General features: G+C 43.4%; 1 protein-coding gene across 2 annotated transcripts in view; it reads right to left on the reverse strand.

Moving 5' to 3' along the window:
- Window positions 1–15,928, reverse strand: part of LOC118171476 (multiple epidermal growth factor-like domains protein 6) — a 187,508-nt gene extending 171,580 nt beyond the window's left edge. For both annotated transcript variants that reach the window (XR_004753230.1, XM_035334625.1), the window contains exons 1-4: window positions 15,766–15,928; window positions 2,959–3,093; window positions 2,585–2,694; window positions 1,074–1,178 (exon numbers count right to left, since the gene is read on the reverse strand). Coding sequence is in view for 1 of the 2 variants with exons in the window: in XM_035334625.1 (XP_035190516.1) it covers window positions 1,074–1,178; window positions 2,585–2,694; window positions 2,959–3,093; window positions 15,766–15,866 (451 nt within the window). In the remaining variant the exon portion in view is untranslated. The remainder of the gene's footprint in view (window positions 1–1,073; window positions 1,179–2,584; window positions 2,695–2,958; window positions 3,094–15,765) is intronic.
- Between the last annotated feature and the right edge of the window lie 2,110 nt (window positions 15,929–18,038).

Here is an 18,038-nt window from a genome sequence, read left to right on the forward strand (position 1 = left end):
CCCGCACATAAGCCTTGGTGAAGCCCAGAGATCAGAATATGACAGAGGTTTTGAAGCAAGTATAATACACACCATGTATCGAGCACATAGCTCAGCTTCTCAGCTCTAGGGATTGCTGTTGTAAATGAAGTCATCACACCCCTTCTCATTTACACTTCACGAGACACAAGCCAAGCGTGGATATTAATGTATTAGAATTATAACTCAAATATTCAAAAATTTGTCTTTCTGAACCATGTGCTTCTGTTGAGAAAAAAAATACTATTTGTTTAATGCGAAAGAAATCCTTTGTCTCCATCAGAGTCTACTTTGAAGGGATGACTTTTCCACTCCCTTTTCATAAGCCAAAAGAATGCAGGTCCATAACTTTAGAGAGCTTTACACAACATGATATTCTTAATTCACATTAGTTGCAAGGAACTCCTTGCAAGTTTATCAGATCAAGAACCAACAAATGAGGAAAGGATTCACATTCAGAGCGAGTGATAGCCTAAGTCGCATAGACATAGTATATAATATGCTAAAATGCAGAGAGAATAGCGTATAAATTAATGCTTTGAGATTACTAGAAAATATTCGTTAGTGATCTGTAAAACCAACCTTTGTGTTTTCAGGGGCACCAAAGAAAGCCCATTAATAAATACATTGGGCTCATTTCTTTACCTACTGCTCAACCTGTTTTGATTCAATTCACCCTTGCCATACTTAAAGAACCACTGAGAAATTTAGCAAGAGTGCCACAAGAACGTGCCCATTCAGAAGCAAGCAGTATAATGATATTCCACAGGACACCACCATTAACATTCAGTGGCATTATCCTTTATTGAAAATCTGCTATTACCCAAACTCATTTTTCATCTTACTTTGTTAAATTTCAATGCCAAAAGAGGCTAATCCTGAAAAATGCAGTCCGAATAGCCAGCTTGACTTAAAGCTAGTTACCTCTGCGTTATTCTATGTTAACAACATTTATTAAGAACACAAATACTTTGTTATATATGTTTTTACTCAAACATCATGAAATCAACACAGTTCATCACAGATATGTTTGAGACAATTTACATTTGACTCACCATACTGGCAGCGAGGACCCTGAAATCCTGCAGGACACTGGCACATCTGAGATCCTGCTTCAGAACACTTCCCTCCATTGAAGCAAGTGCCAGCAGTGCAGAGCACTAGTACACACAAACAGAATGAAACAGGGTTTTGTTTATTTAGTGCCAAGGATTCTCCAGAACTGCCTCTTTCTATCATAGCCTGCTGTAACAGGCACTTCCAAACAAATGGAATTCATCCTTTTATTTAAATTGAAAAGTTCAACTGCAACAGAACTTTATCATGGCTGCAACTACTATGTTAATGTGATGAAGTTTAATAAAAATAAGACCAGGATGATGCAGTTTAACCTGAAGATGCTTCAAAATCAGAAAACAGTTTCCTAGGATTGAAAGTGCTACCTGAACGTGGAATGACAGGAGAGATGAACTGCTGGAGAATAATGCAGCAATGATTAGGAAACATTGCTGTATTAAAAGATGCTATGTATGTCCACAGGAATTACAATAATTCCCTTCTTCCAACACAAACTTACTTACAATAGGTTAAATTCCACATACTTGAGCCAAATTAGCATAGAGTATCAAATATAAGAGAATAATCCAGCTAGTTCAGCGCCTTGAAGAATTCAATGCAAGTCTTCACTGCTCTTTCAGGAAGAAGATAATTCTACATTACCATTGGTGTTCAAATGCTACATTCCTTTATGCCAGAGACTAAAATATAGACTGTAAACATATCTTTGACTTCTTACAATAGAACAGGTGCATGCTAAATATGTAGATTCACACAAACTAACAGAAATACCTTTCAGGCTTTTTTCTTTTTCTTTTTTTTAAGTATAAAGAGAATCATAAAAGCAAGCTCTCTGAATGTGGCCTTCGGGTTGGTACAACAATTAAAAAAATACATAGGACCAGATGCTTGCTTTCCTACAGAAAATATAATTACCAACAAAACAGTAACAAAACTGAACAGTGAGTAGATTATCTTCTATTCATGTCTTGTTAACAGTGGTTAAAGTGCTCCCCCATCACTTAAATTTAATTCCATGTTTTAGGAAAACATCCAATCCTGATTAAAAATTACTAATAGGAACAGGTTCTCATCAGATGGAGAACTGCAGGGTAGAAAGTCAATTTACTTTGATGGCAACAGCAGCAGTGAAAAAGCCAGGCCAGTCAGACTCCAGAAGGAGTGCTATGTCCAAGAAACAAGTGCCTTACAGCAGATTTGTTTGCATAATTTGGGTAAAAGCAATAAACTTGGTTGGCCTGTCAAAGCCACACTGGTATGAAAAAGCTGCAACTATATGCGGTAGAAATTGAATTTTTGATTAGCTCAAAATTAAGGTTCCTTGGGACTTTTGCATACAACAGCTTTTGTACTTTCCCTTTCCATAAATAGACTGCCTCTTTATAGACGAGACTTCTAGTTATAAATAGCAAGAAAAAAATCTAGAAGTAATGTCCAAGGATATGACCTCTTCAGTTATTGTTCTGTCACAGTTTTGCTATCCACTTACAGTGCAAACAGCCAGGTTCGTTGTTGTGTTGGACCCATCCAGGACAGCACTTATAGACAGTCTGATGCTCCATTCTGTACACCTGCTTGTAAACTGTGTAGTAACCAGACCTTTGAAGAGAAGTAGTTCAAGAGAACAGTCACAATTCTAATTTAGCTTATTTGCATGTCATCAGTAGCAAACTGTACTCATAAATTTAAAATATCAAATACGTAGTAAATATGGTTACGTCTCAGCAGGACATGATATACACATAACTAAGTTGTAAACTGTTGCATCTCCTGAAATACATGCAACTTTCCCTCACAAAAAAAATATTAAAAACTTGCACTCAATTTCAGTAACAGAATTCATTTCTAACAATAAATAATTACCTTCTCTCATAGCCCATACACCACCTCCTCCCCGTGCAGCCTTGTTTCCACATCTTGACCATCCGACTGAAGGCTTGAACGCATGGCTGCTGGTGTCCTACTAGTGCCAGCTCGAACACTGGACAGACATTTGGCCTTCAGGGAAAGAAGAGAAAAATATATTAACACGATATTTGAAAGTCTAAGCGTAACTACGTATATTCTTCCATATGCAGTGGTTATTAAGAGTTTGAAACAGATTTTACATTGCTATTTAAAAACACCGTACTTCTGTGACTGATTTCTCCTTAAATTGATCACAAATGTGCTCTTGCAAGAGCACACTATCCATAACACTATCCATAAACATATCCATAAAGCAAACAAAGCGTACAGTGAAAGCCAGGCTGTACATAAGTCAGTGGCAAAGGCCATTGATTCAAGAGCAGATGAGATTTAGCTAAATTGTTGAGGAAGAAGGGTGGCCTGTAAGAACCCCCACTTTGCGAGCAGCCCCCTCAGGGAAGCACATGAAATTTTAAGAGGAAGCGTAGCTGTTCTCAGCTGATTATTCAAGAATAACAAGAGCAAAATAAAAGCGCTGCTTTGGAGGATGAGATGCAACCTTCATCCTACTAGCTAGCCTTGGTTAAAACACAGAAACATCCCACAAGGTATGGAGGGTCAAAAATAAAGAGCTAAGTGTTACATGTTGGTGGTTTTGTAGAGATACTGTCTTACTCTGATTTCATTGCTGATGTAAATTAGGACGTGCTGTATGTACCAGGTCCAGCTGAAGCAAGAAAGCTTGTTTTTTTTGTTGCCTTTTCAAGACAGACTCGTGTATTGACATTGAAATTTGGTGATTTTTGAAGTAGTTTACAGATTACTAATGTAATAATTTAATGAATTCCTTCCAAGCAGCCTGCTTTAGCTGCTGAGGCTTTGAAAATTTAAACCTTTAGGATTAAAATAAAGGGGTATACGTGGACTTCGTATACCTGATCTGGTTACCATTTGGTAAATTCACCATCTTAGCAGCTCTGTCATACAGCTAGCAGAGTTATTCCAGAAATGTTAGTTGGAGAGCCTCCTGTTCAGGCCAGGGAATATCCAAGAGGAAGCATGAATGTGAAGTTGTGAGAGAAAGCAACTTTTCTTTCCACATTAATACAATAGATAATGGTTCTAGCCCAACAGCTGCCTGGCAGGTAAAGTTATTATTAGCTACACAGGATATTGTTACTATCTCATTCAAGATTTATGGTGGTTTTTATCTGCGAGGCCCAAAGTACTTTACATCTCCCCGTTATGGCTTAGTACCACGCAAGGCAGCCTTTCTAATGAAAAAGTACATCTTTCATCTGCAGGTCTTCAGGTAGCTTACAAACATCATTAAATTAAGCCTCTGCAGAACAGGAAAATACTATAAGCATGGTCATTTTTACTGATTAGATACTTTAGGAAAAACCTGCACGCCTAGATCAAAGCCAGTGTACGACAGAGCAGAAGCCTGAAACAAAGCCCAGAAGAGGAGTGTGACTTCCCTGCATTTCAGTCACAAGAACCACCACAGGAGGAAGCAGGTGCTGGCTCATTTAATCGTTAGCCAGCACAGGTTTTAGTTATTCCACCTTCAAAAAACCACACACACAAGAAAACCTGTTGCCAAGTCACAATCTCATCTCCATCATTCTAATGCCTCCCCTGCCTGCTTCTTTACAGGGAAGTCTACCAAAACTATGACACGTGTAAGACACACAGATAGCATCTGTAATACAAGAACTGAAGATGTGGACACCACAATTCAATCATGCTTGCCCTCTGTCAGTTTTAGCCCTGCTGGGTGACAAACCTGCCACATCTGTATTGCAACACATATTATGTGCTTTGACCACTAAGGCTCTTGCTGGAAACCACAGCAGTCAGCCAAGACACCATGGGATTCACACAGATAACCAACAAAATACAGAAGATCCAGCTGTCACCGAGAGCCTTCCCCCACCTTTCTAGAAGTGCCTCCTAATCCTGTTCCTCACAGGAGACCTACAGAACTTGAGCCAGCTCTGGGAACCAAAACGCCTGTACTGACGGCTGAACGTAACGGGTTCAGTGGCACTGGGTTAGGGCACATCTGTTCCCCCACTGCCCGTCTCTCCTGAGCTTCCAGGGGATGGTTTCCATGGATGGTTTGGGCTGGCCCAGGATTGTCTCTTCTTATCCCTTCTACATTATTCCAGGCTCTTCTTCCTCCACTGCACAGCCCCTTGCTGCCCTACTCTACGGTCTTTGGGTTTGCCCTAGCTACAGCCACCAACACCATGAGGCAAGACAGAAGACAGTGGCAGCGCAGCTTCAAATTGCCTCAGGTTCCTCCAGCAGCCCCCCTTCCTCTGTTTCCACATCACCTCCATCACTTCACAGCCCTCCCCACGTGTGCCAGTTACCCCTTCAAGTTACCCCCTTGTTCAACATATTGAGCTTCAGCTCAAAGCGATCGTTCCTGACCCATTCTCGGCGCAGTCTGCTGTTTGTTTCAGAGCCAGAGGAGCTCTTTGTACGCCCCAAATCTTGCCTGCTTTTTTTTTTCCTCTCCATTACGTCAGTTGGTCTAATAAAACCCTCGCCTTACTTAGCAACCATGCCTCACTTAGCAGGCTTTTTAGAACGACTCTCCCTCCAGTGAATAGAACATCATGTTCTGATAATTCATGCATATCTCCTTTTATTAGAATTGCCTAAAACTTTCCAGATAAAGGTACGTTCATCTGCATCGCTCCCCCATAAATAAAAGGAGAAGCTGACAATTGTTGTAACACGCTGAGCCCATCCTACAAACTCTTACTCACGTGCCATCGCCGTGTTCCCAGGAATAGCTGTATTGACTTGTGATGTACTTCATTGGACTGAATGGCACTCGCAGGATGAAGCGAGGCAGCAGCATAAAGCTGTATGTTTATTAAGATTTATTCAAAGTAAGCCATTCCTCCAGGATTCCCTTGGGATAACTTAAAGGCAGATATCAAAACCTCTGCTACACTATAATTAAATTGCAGCAATCGCATAGCATGTAATCCTTTGCTGGCAAAGCCAACAGATAACACATGCCCTCTCCGACAGTTAGCAATCTTCCCAACTCCCCACACTCAACGCTCCATTTTTTAGCCATCTAACTCATGGCTCTTTGATACGTTACCTATAGCTTAACCAGTTCCTTGAACAAAAGTACTACCGGAAAATAGTTTTGTATTACAGCACTCCTCTAAAGAGACGCCATCTAAGACTAAAGTGAAGCCTCTGGTAGATGTAACGGTACAACTGGAAGGAGAGTTCCGCTTTTACTCCCATGCCCTCTGTATTCAAAAAAATATTTCTTAATGGGAGTTTAAAGTGTTAAAATATGCCAAACACATAAATGGCTATTATGTTCTATGCTTTGATTGATACACCAGTCCCTTAAAGCCTTTTTATAATGATGCTCTCTGTTAGCCAAGGCTAACACTGAGGCTGTTATTACCCTGTCAGTCTGACTTGGGCAAGTCAGAAAGCTCACATTTAATATTTGCATTAGGAGAGTGCCCTTTAAACAAAGCCACCCTACACACTTCCAGTTCAGGACTTGAGATTCTAATGAACGGGTAATTGGACCAATGTGAAGCACGAGCAGCCTTGGCTAAGCATACGGCTGCGATGCCTGGGAACCACTGCACAACAGGAAAAGTTCAAAGGGAAAAATGAAAGGCACTTCCAGGAGGGATATAATTCATCCCCATGTTTAGATTTTGAAAGGGTATGAGCATCTTCATACAAAAATGCAGTCAAAAAAAGCACCCATGGACATCTATTAGATGAAAACTGCAAACCTGACTCAGGTGAGCCCCGCGTCTCACATTGTTGAGGCTGAAGCACTTATTGCAGGTAAAGTTTTTTGCATGCTCACACTTCTCTCAGAGCCTTCACTGGCCATTTGGGGTCAGCCTGGAACCACAAGATCAATGGACTCCGGTCTTACCCACCCTGCTTCAAGTTTTTACTTCAACATCTGGATCTTCTCTAAAGCTCCACATCCCCAAAGCACACACCTTCACCAGACTCAGCTTCCGTTCAGAATAGCCGTGTGGTTTTCAAGAGAAGCTGACAAAAATGCTCTTATAGATTCAAAAGCCAAAGGGTTAAATACAATTAATCTCACAACTGGGGAACAAGGGGATGGATACTCCTTCCTTGTCCATGTGTCACAAGTGCTTTCTTGATTTCTGAGTACATGGGTTTGGTGACACAGCATAGTGTTGGAGGAACAGGTGAAGAGATGGGAGGACAACACACACGAGCTAGCAAGGGAGCAGCTCCCCCATTTCAAAAGGTACCTTGCCTCTGGGTGACAGACATTTTTCCTAGCACAATCCTAACACCTGGATCTTTGAATGACAAAGAAAATAACTCTCATTCTATCAATCCACCTTCCCTCCCCCCAGCTTAAAATTAAAAAGCAAAAAATTGGTAGAATTAATGGTAGTGGGAGAGCAAATACACATCAAGATATCCTTAAAGGTTTCTTTCAACAGTGCAAACTTAAAGTCAAAACATTAGTGAATATGAAGCAAAGACTGATTTTAGGTCTTTCCACAGGGACTAAGTGAGTGACACCACTGCACTGAACCAGAGGGCTCCTAACGTTTCCCTAAGAAGGAGGATGCTGTAGCCTGTGTTGTCTCAGCTGAGGAATTTGCACTCTGAACACTATTGATCCTCCACAAAACGGTCAATAGATGAAGCTTGCCATAAAAAGCAGCTTGCCAGAATTCCAGGTTTTCAAAAACACTAATTGGTTAGTGCTGCCTCCTTTCATGCCATTAATAAGAGCGCAGAGAAGCCTGCATGCTTTTCCAGATTTAGTTTGAAAAGATAAGGGAGAACTTTCCTCAAGGAAATAGATGGTACTCAAAGCCAAATTCTCCACTGCAGTGATGGCAGCTGGTGGTCCTGCTCCAGAGATGCACCAGTCTTGATTAGGACAGAGTTGTACATTCCTACAGTGACTCCAGCCAGCCTCCAAATACCCCAGACACCTTGAGCTTCTTTCAGAAAAGAACTCCAGAAGAAGCAGGTTGAACCCGTGAAGAAACACGATGGGCTCTAGGGAAGAAAGCCAGCAACGTGGCGTTGTATGCAAACAGGATGCTGATTAAAGGCTTGCTATAGATAGCAGCACGTAGAAAGAAAAAGCAATTTTTGTCTGAACACAAAAAAACAAATTGGAAAATAGGGCACAGAAACAAAAGGTCTTAAGAGCAAGTTCAAAATATTTATTTATAGAGAGACAGAGATATATAAAGTTTGTATATAGATATATACTGGTTAATAGCAGCAATATTTCACCAAGTCTGGAGTGACAGAGAAGGCTTTTCTTCCTTTTTGAACTGCCTCACTCCCCTTTCTACCCTTACACTATTTTAAGATCCACTTCCCCCCATTTCTCAGATAAAATTAATCAGCACTCCCAGTGACAATTAGAACATCCTGCTCCCCTGACCACTAATCAATCCCTGCTCTCTACTGATCCTGTATCAATATTTGCGATGTTTATATGCCCTCTGGGATATAGATTGGGAGCACCAAGCTCATTTAGATTAGGTCTCATTATCACTGCTGTTCTCTGGATCCGTGGATGGAGGTGCACCACAGCAGACTCTCCTAACCCCACAGGTTACTAATGCAACGCTGCGTCTTATTCACATCCTCTCTCTGATTAGATGGAGCAGCTAAATAACACGAGGGTTCTCTCAGCCTTTGTGCACTGAATCTAGATTCAAAGCAAATCAATATGAGATGATTAATTACACACTCAGCTATTATAACAACAATAAGATTTTTAGTTCCTACTGCTATCAGACTGCAGCGCCTGTCATTTAGCTTCTACTTAACTAACCTCCCCCCCAAGAGAGAATAATCTATTTTTGTTAGCAAGAAACGTAGAAGATAAACATGCGCATCCAGATCATTTAGCTATGATTGCTAAGTCACTTTTTTTTTACACCTTAAATCAAGGAGTTACTTTATTTATTTTAAAGAGTCTCATACCCCCAGCAACATCCAATTGCACGGTTTCTGCTACTGGCTGGCTTCTGCAGGGCCAGGTAAGGCATCAAGTAAAGGACAGACCCACAGGGGATGGCAAATGTAGTTTCCTTACTTTAACATACGACTCTGATAACCTCCAGATATTCATCTCCATTCATGTTCAGGGAAGTCATGCACATTGCCTGTGTCTACTGTATCCAGAATACCCCATTATGTCACAATATGACTGCACTGGCAGAGGGCTTATTGTAAAAAGATCACTTCTAGAATAGCAAAACACTTGCCAAGAGTACCTGTTATTAGCCGCTTCTTAACTCCAGGATGTTCTTTGTTGTTGGCTTTTGTACTGCTAGATGCCTTCTGCATGCCTCCACCTATTTCTACACCGCTGGTATTTTTAAACAAGTGGCTTGGAAGAACAGCACCCAGGAGAGCCGGCACCACTGCTGGTGACCAGAGCCTCGTGCAGCACTGACAAAACCCTTGTAGCATGCAGATTGCCTTGCAGACAGCCTAAGGACCACTGCCCCAAGGAGCCAGCTCTAGCACAATTAGAAAAACACGTGGGATCTCAGGCACAAGGAGGCTACAAAGCAGTTTGCATGGACTCATCACGAGACAAAAGCAATTAATTGTCCAACAGTCAGACAAAACTGAAGGTTAAAGAAATGGGAAGCTATAAAAGGAAGGCATAAAGTAGCAGTAATCATTTTGAGATGAAATTTCACTTTAAATGTACCCAGGCTCAATTATCATTCCACTGCAGAAGAGCGAATAATAACAGTAACCCCAGTAAGTCTGCCAGGTACACACACTTGAATTTCTCTTGGCAAGAGAGCACAGGAGGATCTGATGCTAAAACATTAAAATGAAAACCTCTGAAAAATATCGTACCACTTGAGTCAGAAGGAGAAAAAGATCACTTTTGTTTACAGTGAGCACTGCATTGCTTGACAGTGAAACTAATGAGAAGCCAGCGAAATCCTGTTTCTCTTTGGCAACCATTATCTAGGACTTGCTCATCTCTCTTCTGGTACATGCCAGATTTTTAACAGCTTATAGCCAAAACCTCTTTTCTTCAAAGCTGACTTTTGAAGTAACATGTAATATATGCAAGAAAAAAATATGGGCACAGAAGAACTTAAGTGTTCAAATATTCCACGTATTTACACCCCTATAAAGCCTCAGGTTGATACCACTGATGCAAGATGCCTATTTATATATATAATTTTAAAACATTGAGCAGTTTTGACAGAGCTAAGCATTTTATGAATTCTAGCCACAAAAGCTATGGTGGTATTTTGAATATTGAATTAATGTATGTAAAAACACGGTATGGACATAGCATTGTCTGCTGAACAAAAGCATGCACGGTGTTGTGCTGTGACTTACTAATGGAAGGTGGTATTGTGTTTCCGCTAAAGAATCCAAGAAGTGAGCTTTGGCACTCTGACTTAAATAACTTTCCTCTTTCACATACATGGGATCAAATATTCATCCACAGGTCAAAGGCACTGAAAGAAATCCAGCCAAACGTACAGCTCAGCTTGTATAGCCGATGTATCTGGAAGCACACACCTTTTCAAGCAGAGGGCAAAAATCTCCAGTTCACCTCCAGAACATTTAATGACTAGTTTTAAACCAAGACCAGCATGGAACCCAACGCACAGAACAGACTACATATGTCCCGTACACAAGTTTTAAGTGCTTTGATTCAGCCATAATGAAAGGAAATTTCTTTCTCCTCAGAAATAAGTTACAAGCAATAGATTTTGGAGAGAACGCAAGCAAAAACAGGTTTGAATTTCAGAAGGAGGAAATCTATTAACCGTGTTCAAAGAGAGAAGGTATTTAATTGGTGAATAACATGAGTTCGCAGTATGGTCTGTTAACTCGGAGAGCCAAAGCATCATCTCCAACAAAGGAGGTTCTGCTGAGGAGTTGTCCAAAGACCCGGTTTTACACTCACGTTATGAATGTATGTACAAATAACTCAACTAGATCAACATTTCACAATGCAGCACAATTAAACCTGAAGAGAAGCTGCCAAGGTCTTTCCACTCAGTGTGCATTTTCAAGCAGTAACTTAAACCTAAATCCCACTGGAAGTGAGTGGGAGCAGTGGTTTATCTGCCCTAACCTTGCAGGTTTAAGGCTTGTATAGCCTATCAGCTGTTGTGATTATGGGTGGCTAACTGCTAAGTCTCCTGTCGGTACTTTATGTGGTGTGTCTGTTATGAGAACAGACATTAATAAAGCCAAAAATAATTTACAGTCAATCAGATCAGTTTCATCTTTGAAAAATACAGCAACTTCAGGCTATCAGGTTTTATGACCACGTATTTTCATTGCTTTATGGCTATTTCAGAGTTTAGGAGGAAGTCTTGAGCACATTTTTCTCCTGAAGAATAAAAAATGTGATATAAATCGGGGAAAACTACAGCAGGATGATACTCATTCACTATCTGCAAGTCTCCTGCCAATGAATACACTGGGGGACCAAAAAAAAGAAGCCCTTTACCATCTGTTAAAAGACTAAACTAAGTTAATTTTCCTCTAGGAACTCTTTTGAAACAGAAGCTTTAAATGCAAACTCTTGAGAAACATGACTCTGTGTAACTAGGTTGACCAGCATGAGCTCTATCTGGTGGCAACATACTGTAGTGCAGAAGCCAGTGGCACTGTGTTTGTTTTTTGTTCAGCATGATGTTCATATTCACAGAGATGAGAAATATCTCAGACTTCAATATTTGTTTCCTAACAACAGCTACTGGATACTGAAGAAGGATAGCGGTGAGAAAATAAAGCAAAAAAAAAAAAAAAAAAAAAAAAAAAAAAAAAAAAAAAAAACTTTCATGACTTTAACCCCAAAGCATTTAAACTTGCAGCTTACTAGGATCGTGTTATCCAAACCTGAGGATGGAGCTACCTGGTATTAATGAGAACTGAGTGTTTACTGCAGCCTTATGGATTCTGGGCAGGCAGGACTGGCAGGAAGTATGGGCAATTTCTACTAAAAAAAAATCTTAAGTAGGAGTCGGTAGTGCAATTTAGAATTTGGCAATGCCTGCAAGTTGCCTCCATCACTTCAGCCAAGGTCTAAAGAGAGTTGATGAGAAAGACTTAACACATGAGCTACAAATTTAAATACCCTGCAGTGACAAGCCATCTCCTTATTTTCACTAGGAAACCCACAATCTTTTTCGTGCATCAAGATCTGTGAACACACAGTACGCCATTCACACAACCAGGAGATCCTACATTACTCAGTTCCCACACCCAAACATACACCAAGCCCTTATTTAAGTCTAGGAACACAAACTTTACTCACACCTGCAAGTTGGCACGGCTGGAGGTGAAAATACAGTGTATTGGTTAAACTGCCAACACACGGGGACAACTTCTCAACCTACTTTTCACATCATTTGAGAAGTATTATGACAAAAATCCAGGCTCCAAGATAAGATATATCACCGTATACTTTACAGAAAGTTTTTTTATGACTTTGTTACAGCTGAACAAACTGCGTGCCACTTTAAACGCTAGAATTCAACGCGGAAAGAACCCAAATCCAGAAGCATCTCGTCATGTGGAATTGCTTTGTTTGCCGGTAGGTTATTGTGAAATGAACTCCAGTCCTCAAAAAAGTGGACTTCACCTTTTTAATCATACCTGCTTGCTTGGAAGGATCGAGTATTGTTATTTACTTTAAAGCAGTGTCCATAACCACATTAGCGGTGAAGCACGGTGCAGCAACGGTCCTGGAGCTTTACAACCCAATCGCTGTTAGTCAGAGGACCGAGTTTACCTGACTGTTGCAGCTGTAGACACAAATCTGAATTGTAGAGTTTTCTTTGGGGAATAGGATACATCTGGAGGAATGTCTGTAAGCCTGTAAGCCTACAGTGCCCCGTGGGAGTGGAGGAAGCTGGACAGCTGCTACTAAGCCAGAAAACCGGCTCTAAATCCAGGTGTTCTTTGGGATGCAACCAAATTTATTTGCTTATGGATGGAGTGAAAATATGCAGTAAGTGAGCAGTCAAAAAATAAACAAAATGGCTTTAATGAAAAATTGTGAGTGGAGCCTGTGAGACCCAATCAGCCCCCTCAGATGTCGTCCTGGGCCTGCAAAGCCACAGAGCAAGTCCCTGGGCGTGATGTGGAAGGGGACAACGCCTGCCTCGTGGCGTCTGCAGCCCTCACTCGTGTCATTTGGGAACAGATGGAAACATTTATTGAGTCATGCCCCAATCCCTGCTAAGAAATATCACTTCTAGTGCACAGTCCTGCCTCTTGGTCTGTCCTGTACAGGTAACTACGATCTGTACTTCTAGAATGAATGAATACTTCTCTAGAGAAGGATTTTCCCCTTCTGACAGCAACTCAACCCTTCTGCTCCTAGTTCCTGTTTCTGCCCTGTCCCACAACAACGCCCAGCTTTCTGTGCAGCTAACTCGATGTCAGCTGCACATCATACTTAAGATGCCATTATATTCCTCATTTTAAACCATAGAGCTTCCAGCAGCAGAATGAGCTGCTCAAGATAAGCTTTTTTACGATGAGAAATGGTTAATTCCTCATTTGAAGGCCTAAATAGCTTGCTTTTCAGTGAAAACTGTATTTGTGCTCTGGTTGCTCCGCTGTTCTCCAAAGTTCTAATACAAGATCATCAAGGGCTAATTGTCTGGAAACATGGTTGATGGAAATAGCTAGTCATCCTATAATCTGTTCTACATTAAATCTCCTCAGGGGGCTTTGAAGCAGAATACCAACATCCACACAGATCCTCTGCATTTTTAGCTGGGAGCAAACACTCGAGTTAGCAGCAGAACAAAAACAATTACAAAGAATATCTTGTATATCCTCAGCCACACCAGACCTCAATCAAAACAACAGCAAACGCTAAAGAAGAAAGCGCCCAGCGTGACGTGTGCCATGGGATGCATTTGTTGTTCTTATCCCATTGACTGCAGATGACCAATGTCAAGAGAACAAAACTGAATTAGTAGAAAAGGTGATTAGTGACAAGCGTCCTTCTGGACATTTCTGCTTGCCAGACAAAGCTGGAGGCTCCGTCCTACGGGTAATGGGTTCTTGTGCTTCTGCTTGCACCAAAGACACTAAAAAGGGTAAAGGAGAGGGGAGGAGTAGTTGTACGTGCCCTAGCTCAACAGAAGCAATGCAGATTATAGTAATTTCAGGAATGTTCCATGTGGGAATAGCACCCAAGGCTTGCCATGGGTATCGGGGTTGGTGGTGGTGGGTTTTGTCCCTGTCATCATCACCACCACCCCCCAAGCCTGCAGCTGGCTGACAGAGCCCTGCTGCACCCAGTGACTCGGGCACAACGGCAACATTCACAAGTGGTGCCATTTCCAGAAGGGAATGTTTCTGGTCTTCTTTCCATGATGATAACCTTAAGTAGCTAAAAGCAAGAAAAAATTGTGTGGAGGGAATTCACAGCTAACACCAGCTCCAGCAGTGCTGGATCACAGATATTACTGATACGTTAAATGCAAACGGATTAATGTAGGTCAGGGGTATGCACCCTCATAGTAGGGTAATTGCTTATAAAAAGAAAAAGAAGCAAGCCTGAAAGAAAGACAAAACACTTCATAAAGAAAAATGCTTTAGCAGAAAGTGAACTTGACTTCTCCAAGCAGCGTGATGGGTACTGCTCTGGCAAAATGGAGTAATGTTTTCTAGAAATGCATTTAAGGTGGGTTTGGTGGATTTGCATGGTATTTCACAGGAAACCAACGTGAGGCAGATTTTGCTTCGGGGAAGAAATAGCTAACTGTGAACCAAATGGTAAGCACGCAAATTCTGGAAGAGTAGGATGAAGTTGAATTAAGACCCCAAAAACGGATGAACAAAGAGGTTAGGAATTGAGGTGCACGTATGTCTCCGAAGTCTGTTGTTAGATTGCTTTCGTCAGATGGTGGTGAGGACAGCATTTGTTATTTCTTAACAATAGCCAGGAGCTCTGCAGAGAGTTGCATGCCCAATGCACTGCATGCAACAGTTTCCAGAAATTACGTTTTCAGTTACAATGAGCAAAAACTTCGACTAGGATTTTGTGCACGTTTTCAGCTACTCCTGTTCAGAATTTGATGAGGAAAACCCCTCTTGATAAAAAAACGCCACCTTACACTTGCAACAAAAGACGTTTATTGTGTCGGTCAGCGAACACCACCACAAAGTTCCCCGGCACGCCGCCGCCAGGCACCGGTGCGGGTCCAGCTCCTTTGTGCCGGCAGCCGCAGACGGATGCTTTCTGCTGCGCTCACCTCTGCCTGCTCGCGGTCCCTGTCTTATATCGCTCCCGGCTGATCCCACACCTCATTTCCCCGATGTTTCTGCTGCTCTTCCCCCCAGGTATTGCTCGGGGGCGCGGAGCAGCAGCTCCACCAGCCGCCTTCCTAACACGGGAAGGCAGAAGCAGCCCCGGGGATGCTGATGACCCCCCCGGAGCCCATTTCAGACCCCAGATCAAAGTCCAGCCAACACCCCTGCCTCCCCTCCGGAGACGAAGACCACAAGAACCCCCCCCCCCTCCCAAACAACTCCCCGACCCCAAAACCCGCACCTAGGGGCGATGCGGGGCACCCCCGAGCAAACTTTGCGAGCCGCGACCAGCACCAGGATGCTGGCAGCGGGGGGGGGACCGGCAGGACGGCGCCACCGGAGACAAAGGAGCCCCACCGAGGACCCCACACCCGTCCCCACAACCCAGACCCCACTCACATGCCCCGCTGCAGCCGCGGCTCCTCCGCTCCCCGCGCCCGGGGGGCCAGCGCCCAGCAGAGGCTGAGAGAGAGGCAGAGGGAGACCGGCCCCGCTCCCATGGCTGAGGGAGGGAAGGGGAGGATGGAAGGAGGCAGAGCACGGCTCAGCAGCACCCTCAGCAGCCGCCCCCAGCCCTCCAAATCATTTAAAGCGGCTGCCGCGCACGCCACTGGCTGGGCGGCCCCGGCCCGGCCCCCGGCCCGCCCCTGGCGGGGCCCCCTCGGCGGCTGTGGGGGGCCGGGGGCCTCGGAGCCCCCTCGGCGGCTGTGGGAGGCCTCGGGGCCCCTCCCGGGCCCCGCTGGGCTGGGGGCTCCCGGCCCCGCTCCCCCAGCCCAGCCTCACCTTTGGGGTCGCTCTGCTTCGCCCCCCGCCAAGGGGCTTTTCCCCCCTCGCCCCCAGTCGTGCTGCGGGAGATGAGGAGGGGTTCGCGTTCAGGCATGAAGCGTGGAGTTATGTACGGTGGTGGTTTTGGGGAGGTTACCGACTCTTGGAGGACAGGCGACCACCCCGCTCCAGGATGGCAAGGGGTCTGGGCCGTGCTGCGAGAGCCATGTCCTGGCTTCTTTTTTCCTCAGGTCCTTCTTTGTTCTGTGTGCATGACGCCCATTGCAATCGCATCTGGGCGCTTCAAAGAGGAAACAGTGAAAATAAATGCATTTAACATCGTGCGGGAGGGATACCAGCGCTACTGCCATGGGTTAGTGACAGCAGGACTGTGGGGCTGGGAGCTGAGGAGCGGTTCCTTAAACCCCAGAGCTCCATGCTACCCTACAGACCACCCGTCCTCTCGCCCTCACGATCCCTCCAGACCTTCCCTGCTGTCAGGAGCCAACTCCTTCCCTTCGCCAGGGTGAGGAGGGACACCAACTGACCTGGAAAGGGAACTGTGCACAGCAGCAAATAAAAGATGGGCGAAAACACACCTTCAGCATTTTATGACCTTAGGTAGAAGTCAGGGTCCATTGCACCACGGTTTGCATCTCCCTGCAGGGCCATGACTAACCGAGCGCTGGGCTGTGAGTGCGCGGGTGGGCCCCGCGCCAGCTGATGCTGAAGGGACCGAGATTTCCTTCCACCCCAGCGGAAGGGGCTTGGTCTCGAGTTGCTCCAAATTAGCTCCTAGAAGGATTTGTGACAGAGAGAACCGCATGGGTACTCTGAAGTCCTCATGGGGTAGGGGTCAACCTCGGTTTCACAGTGCATTAATTTGTCTTCCTTTCAGTCCTGTAACAAGATCCAGCAGTTCCTACTTTATGCATTCTTTATAAGCACAGTTCCCTGTATGGTTTTTATTTTCCAAGGCCTTTCCTAAAGTAGGTAAACATTTACCAGTCATAACAAGAAAACTGTTCTTATATTGTTCATTGCTTTGAAGCTTGCAGTGGCACGATCTTCCTGAGATTGTATTACTGATTTCTTTTTCATGGTAAAGAAAACGTATAGCCCTTATCTGACCCTAGAGCAGATTAATTGTACCCTGAAATTTCCATTGAATGGCTAAGCTCTTCTTGCATCTGGAGTAGTTTTAACTCTGCAGGACCCTGTGTTGAGCTAATCTCATTACCTCCTGCAGAGCACATAGTTTTCTAATCATTTTATTTCTTAAACCCCAGAAAATCTTTCTTCATAAAATAATAGACTTTCATTATGTCAAGGCTGAGTGTTAATTATGCCCTGAGTTGTCATCCCAACCTGGACTACTTTCAGGATCACATCATTGCAAAATAGCAAAGGATCTTATTGCCCAGATATTTTTTTTCCAGTAGAGCTAAATTAGTCTTTCAAAAACACTTTTTTTTTTTTTCCATCTTACGGAAGTCAACAATAAACCACTGAAAATGATTTAATATTTCAGATCTGCATGTGATCATTACAAATTATGCACAATATTTACTACACCCAGTCATTAAGAATAATGGAACAGCAGCATGCAAATGGGGAGATGGTGAAGTGCAGAGTTCCCAGCATCTTACACGGTGAAGGCCACTTAATGGATGAAACCTTTGCCTGGGGGGCACGAAGTGAAATACAGCCGCAGCTGGATCCTGAGCACGGAGCAGTTTCACATCTCCTTGTAATCTGCACGGAAAGCCTCGCAGGCCACGTGTTAGGAGCTATGGCACTGACATTCTCCTGAACTGAAACGTAAACCCAGTTTGTTCAATGTGCCCTTCTTCAAATATTATATAATGCTTTATCCTCAGCTGTGTTTTAATTGAGAACATCCTGCA

Source organism: Oxyura jamaicensis, chromosome 9, assembly GCF_011077185.1.
Source record: "Oxyura jamaicensis isolate SHBP4307 breed ruddy duck chromosome 9, BPBGC_Ojam_1.0, whole genome shotgun sequence".
NCBI classification, from domain to species: domain Eukaryota; kingdom Metazoa; phylum Chordata; class Aves; order Anseriformes; family Anatidae; genus Oxyura; species Oxyura jamaicensis.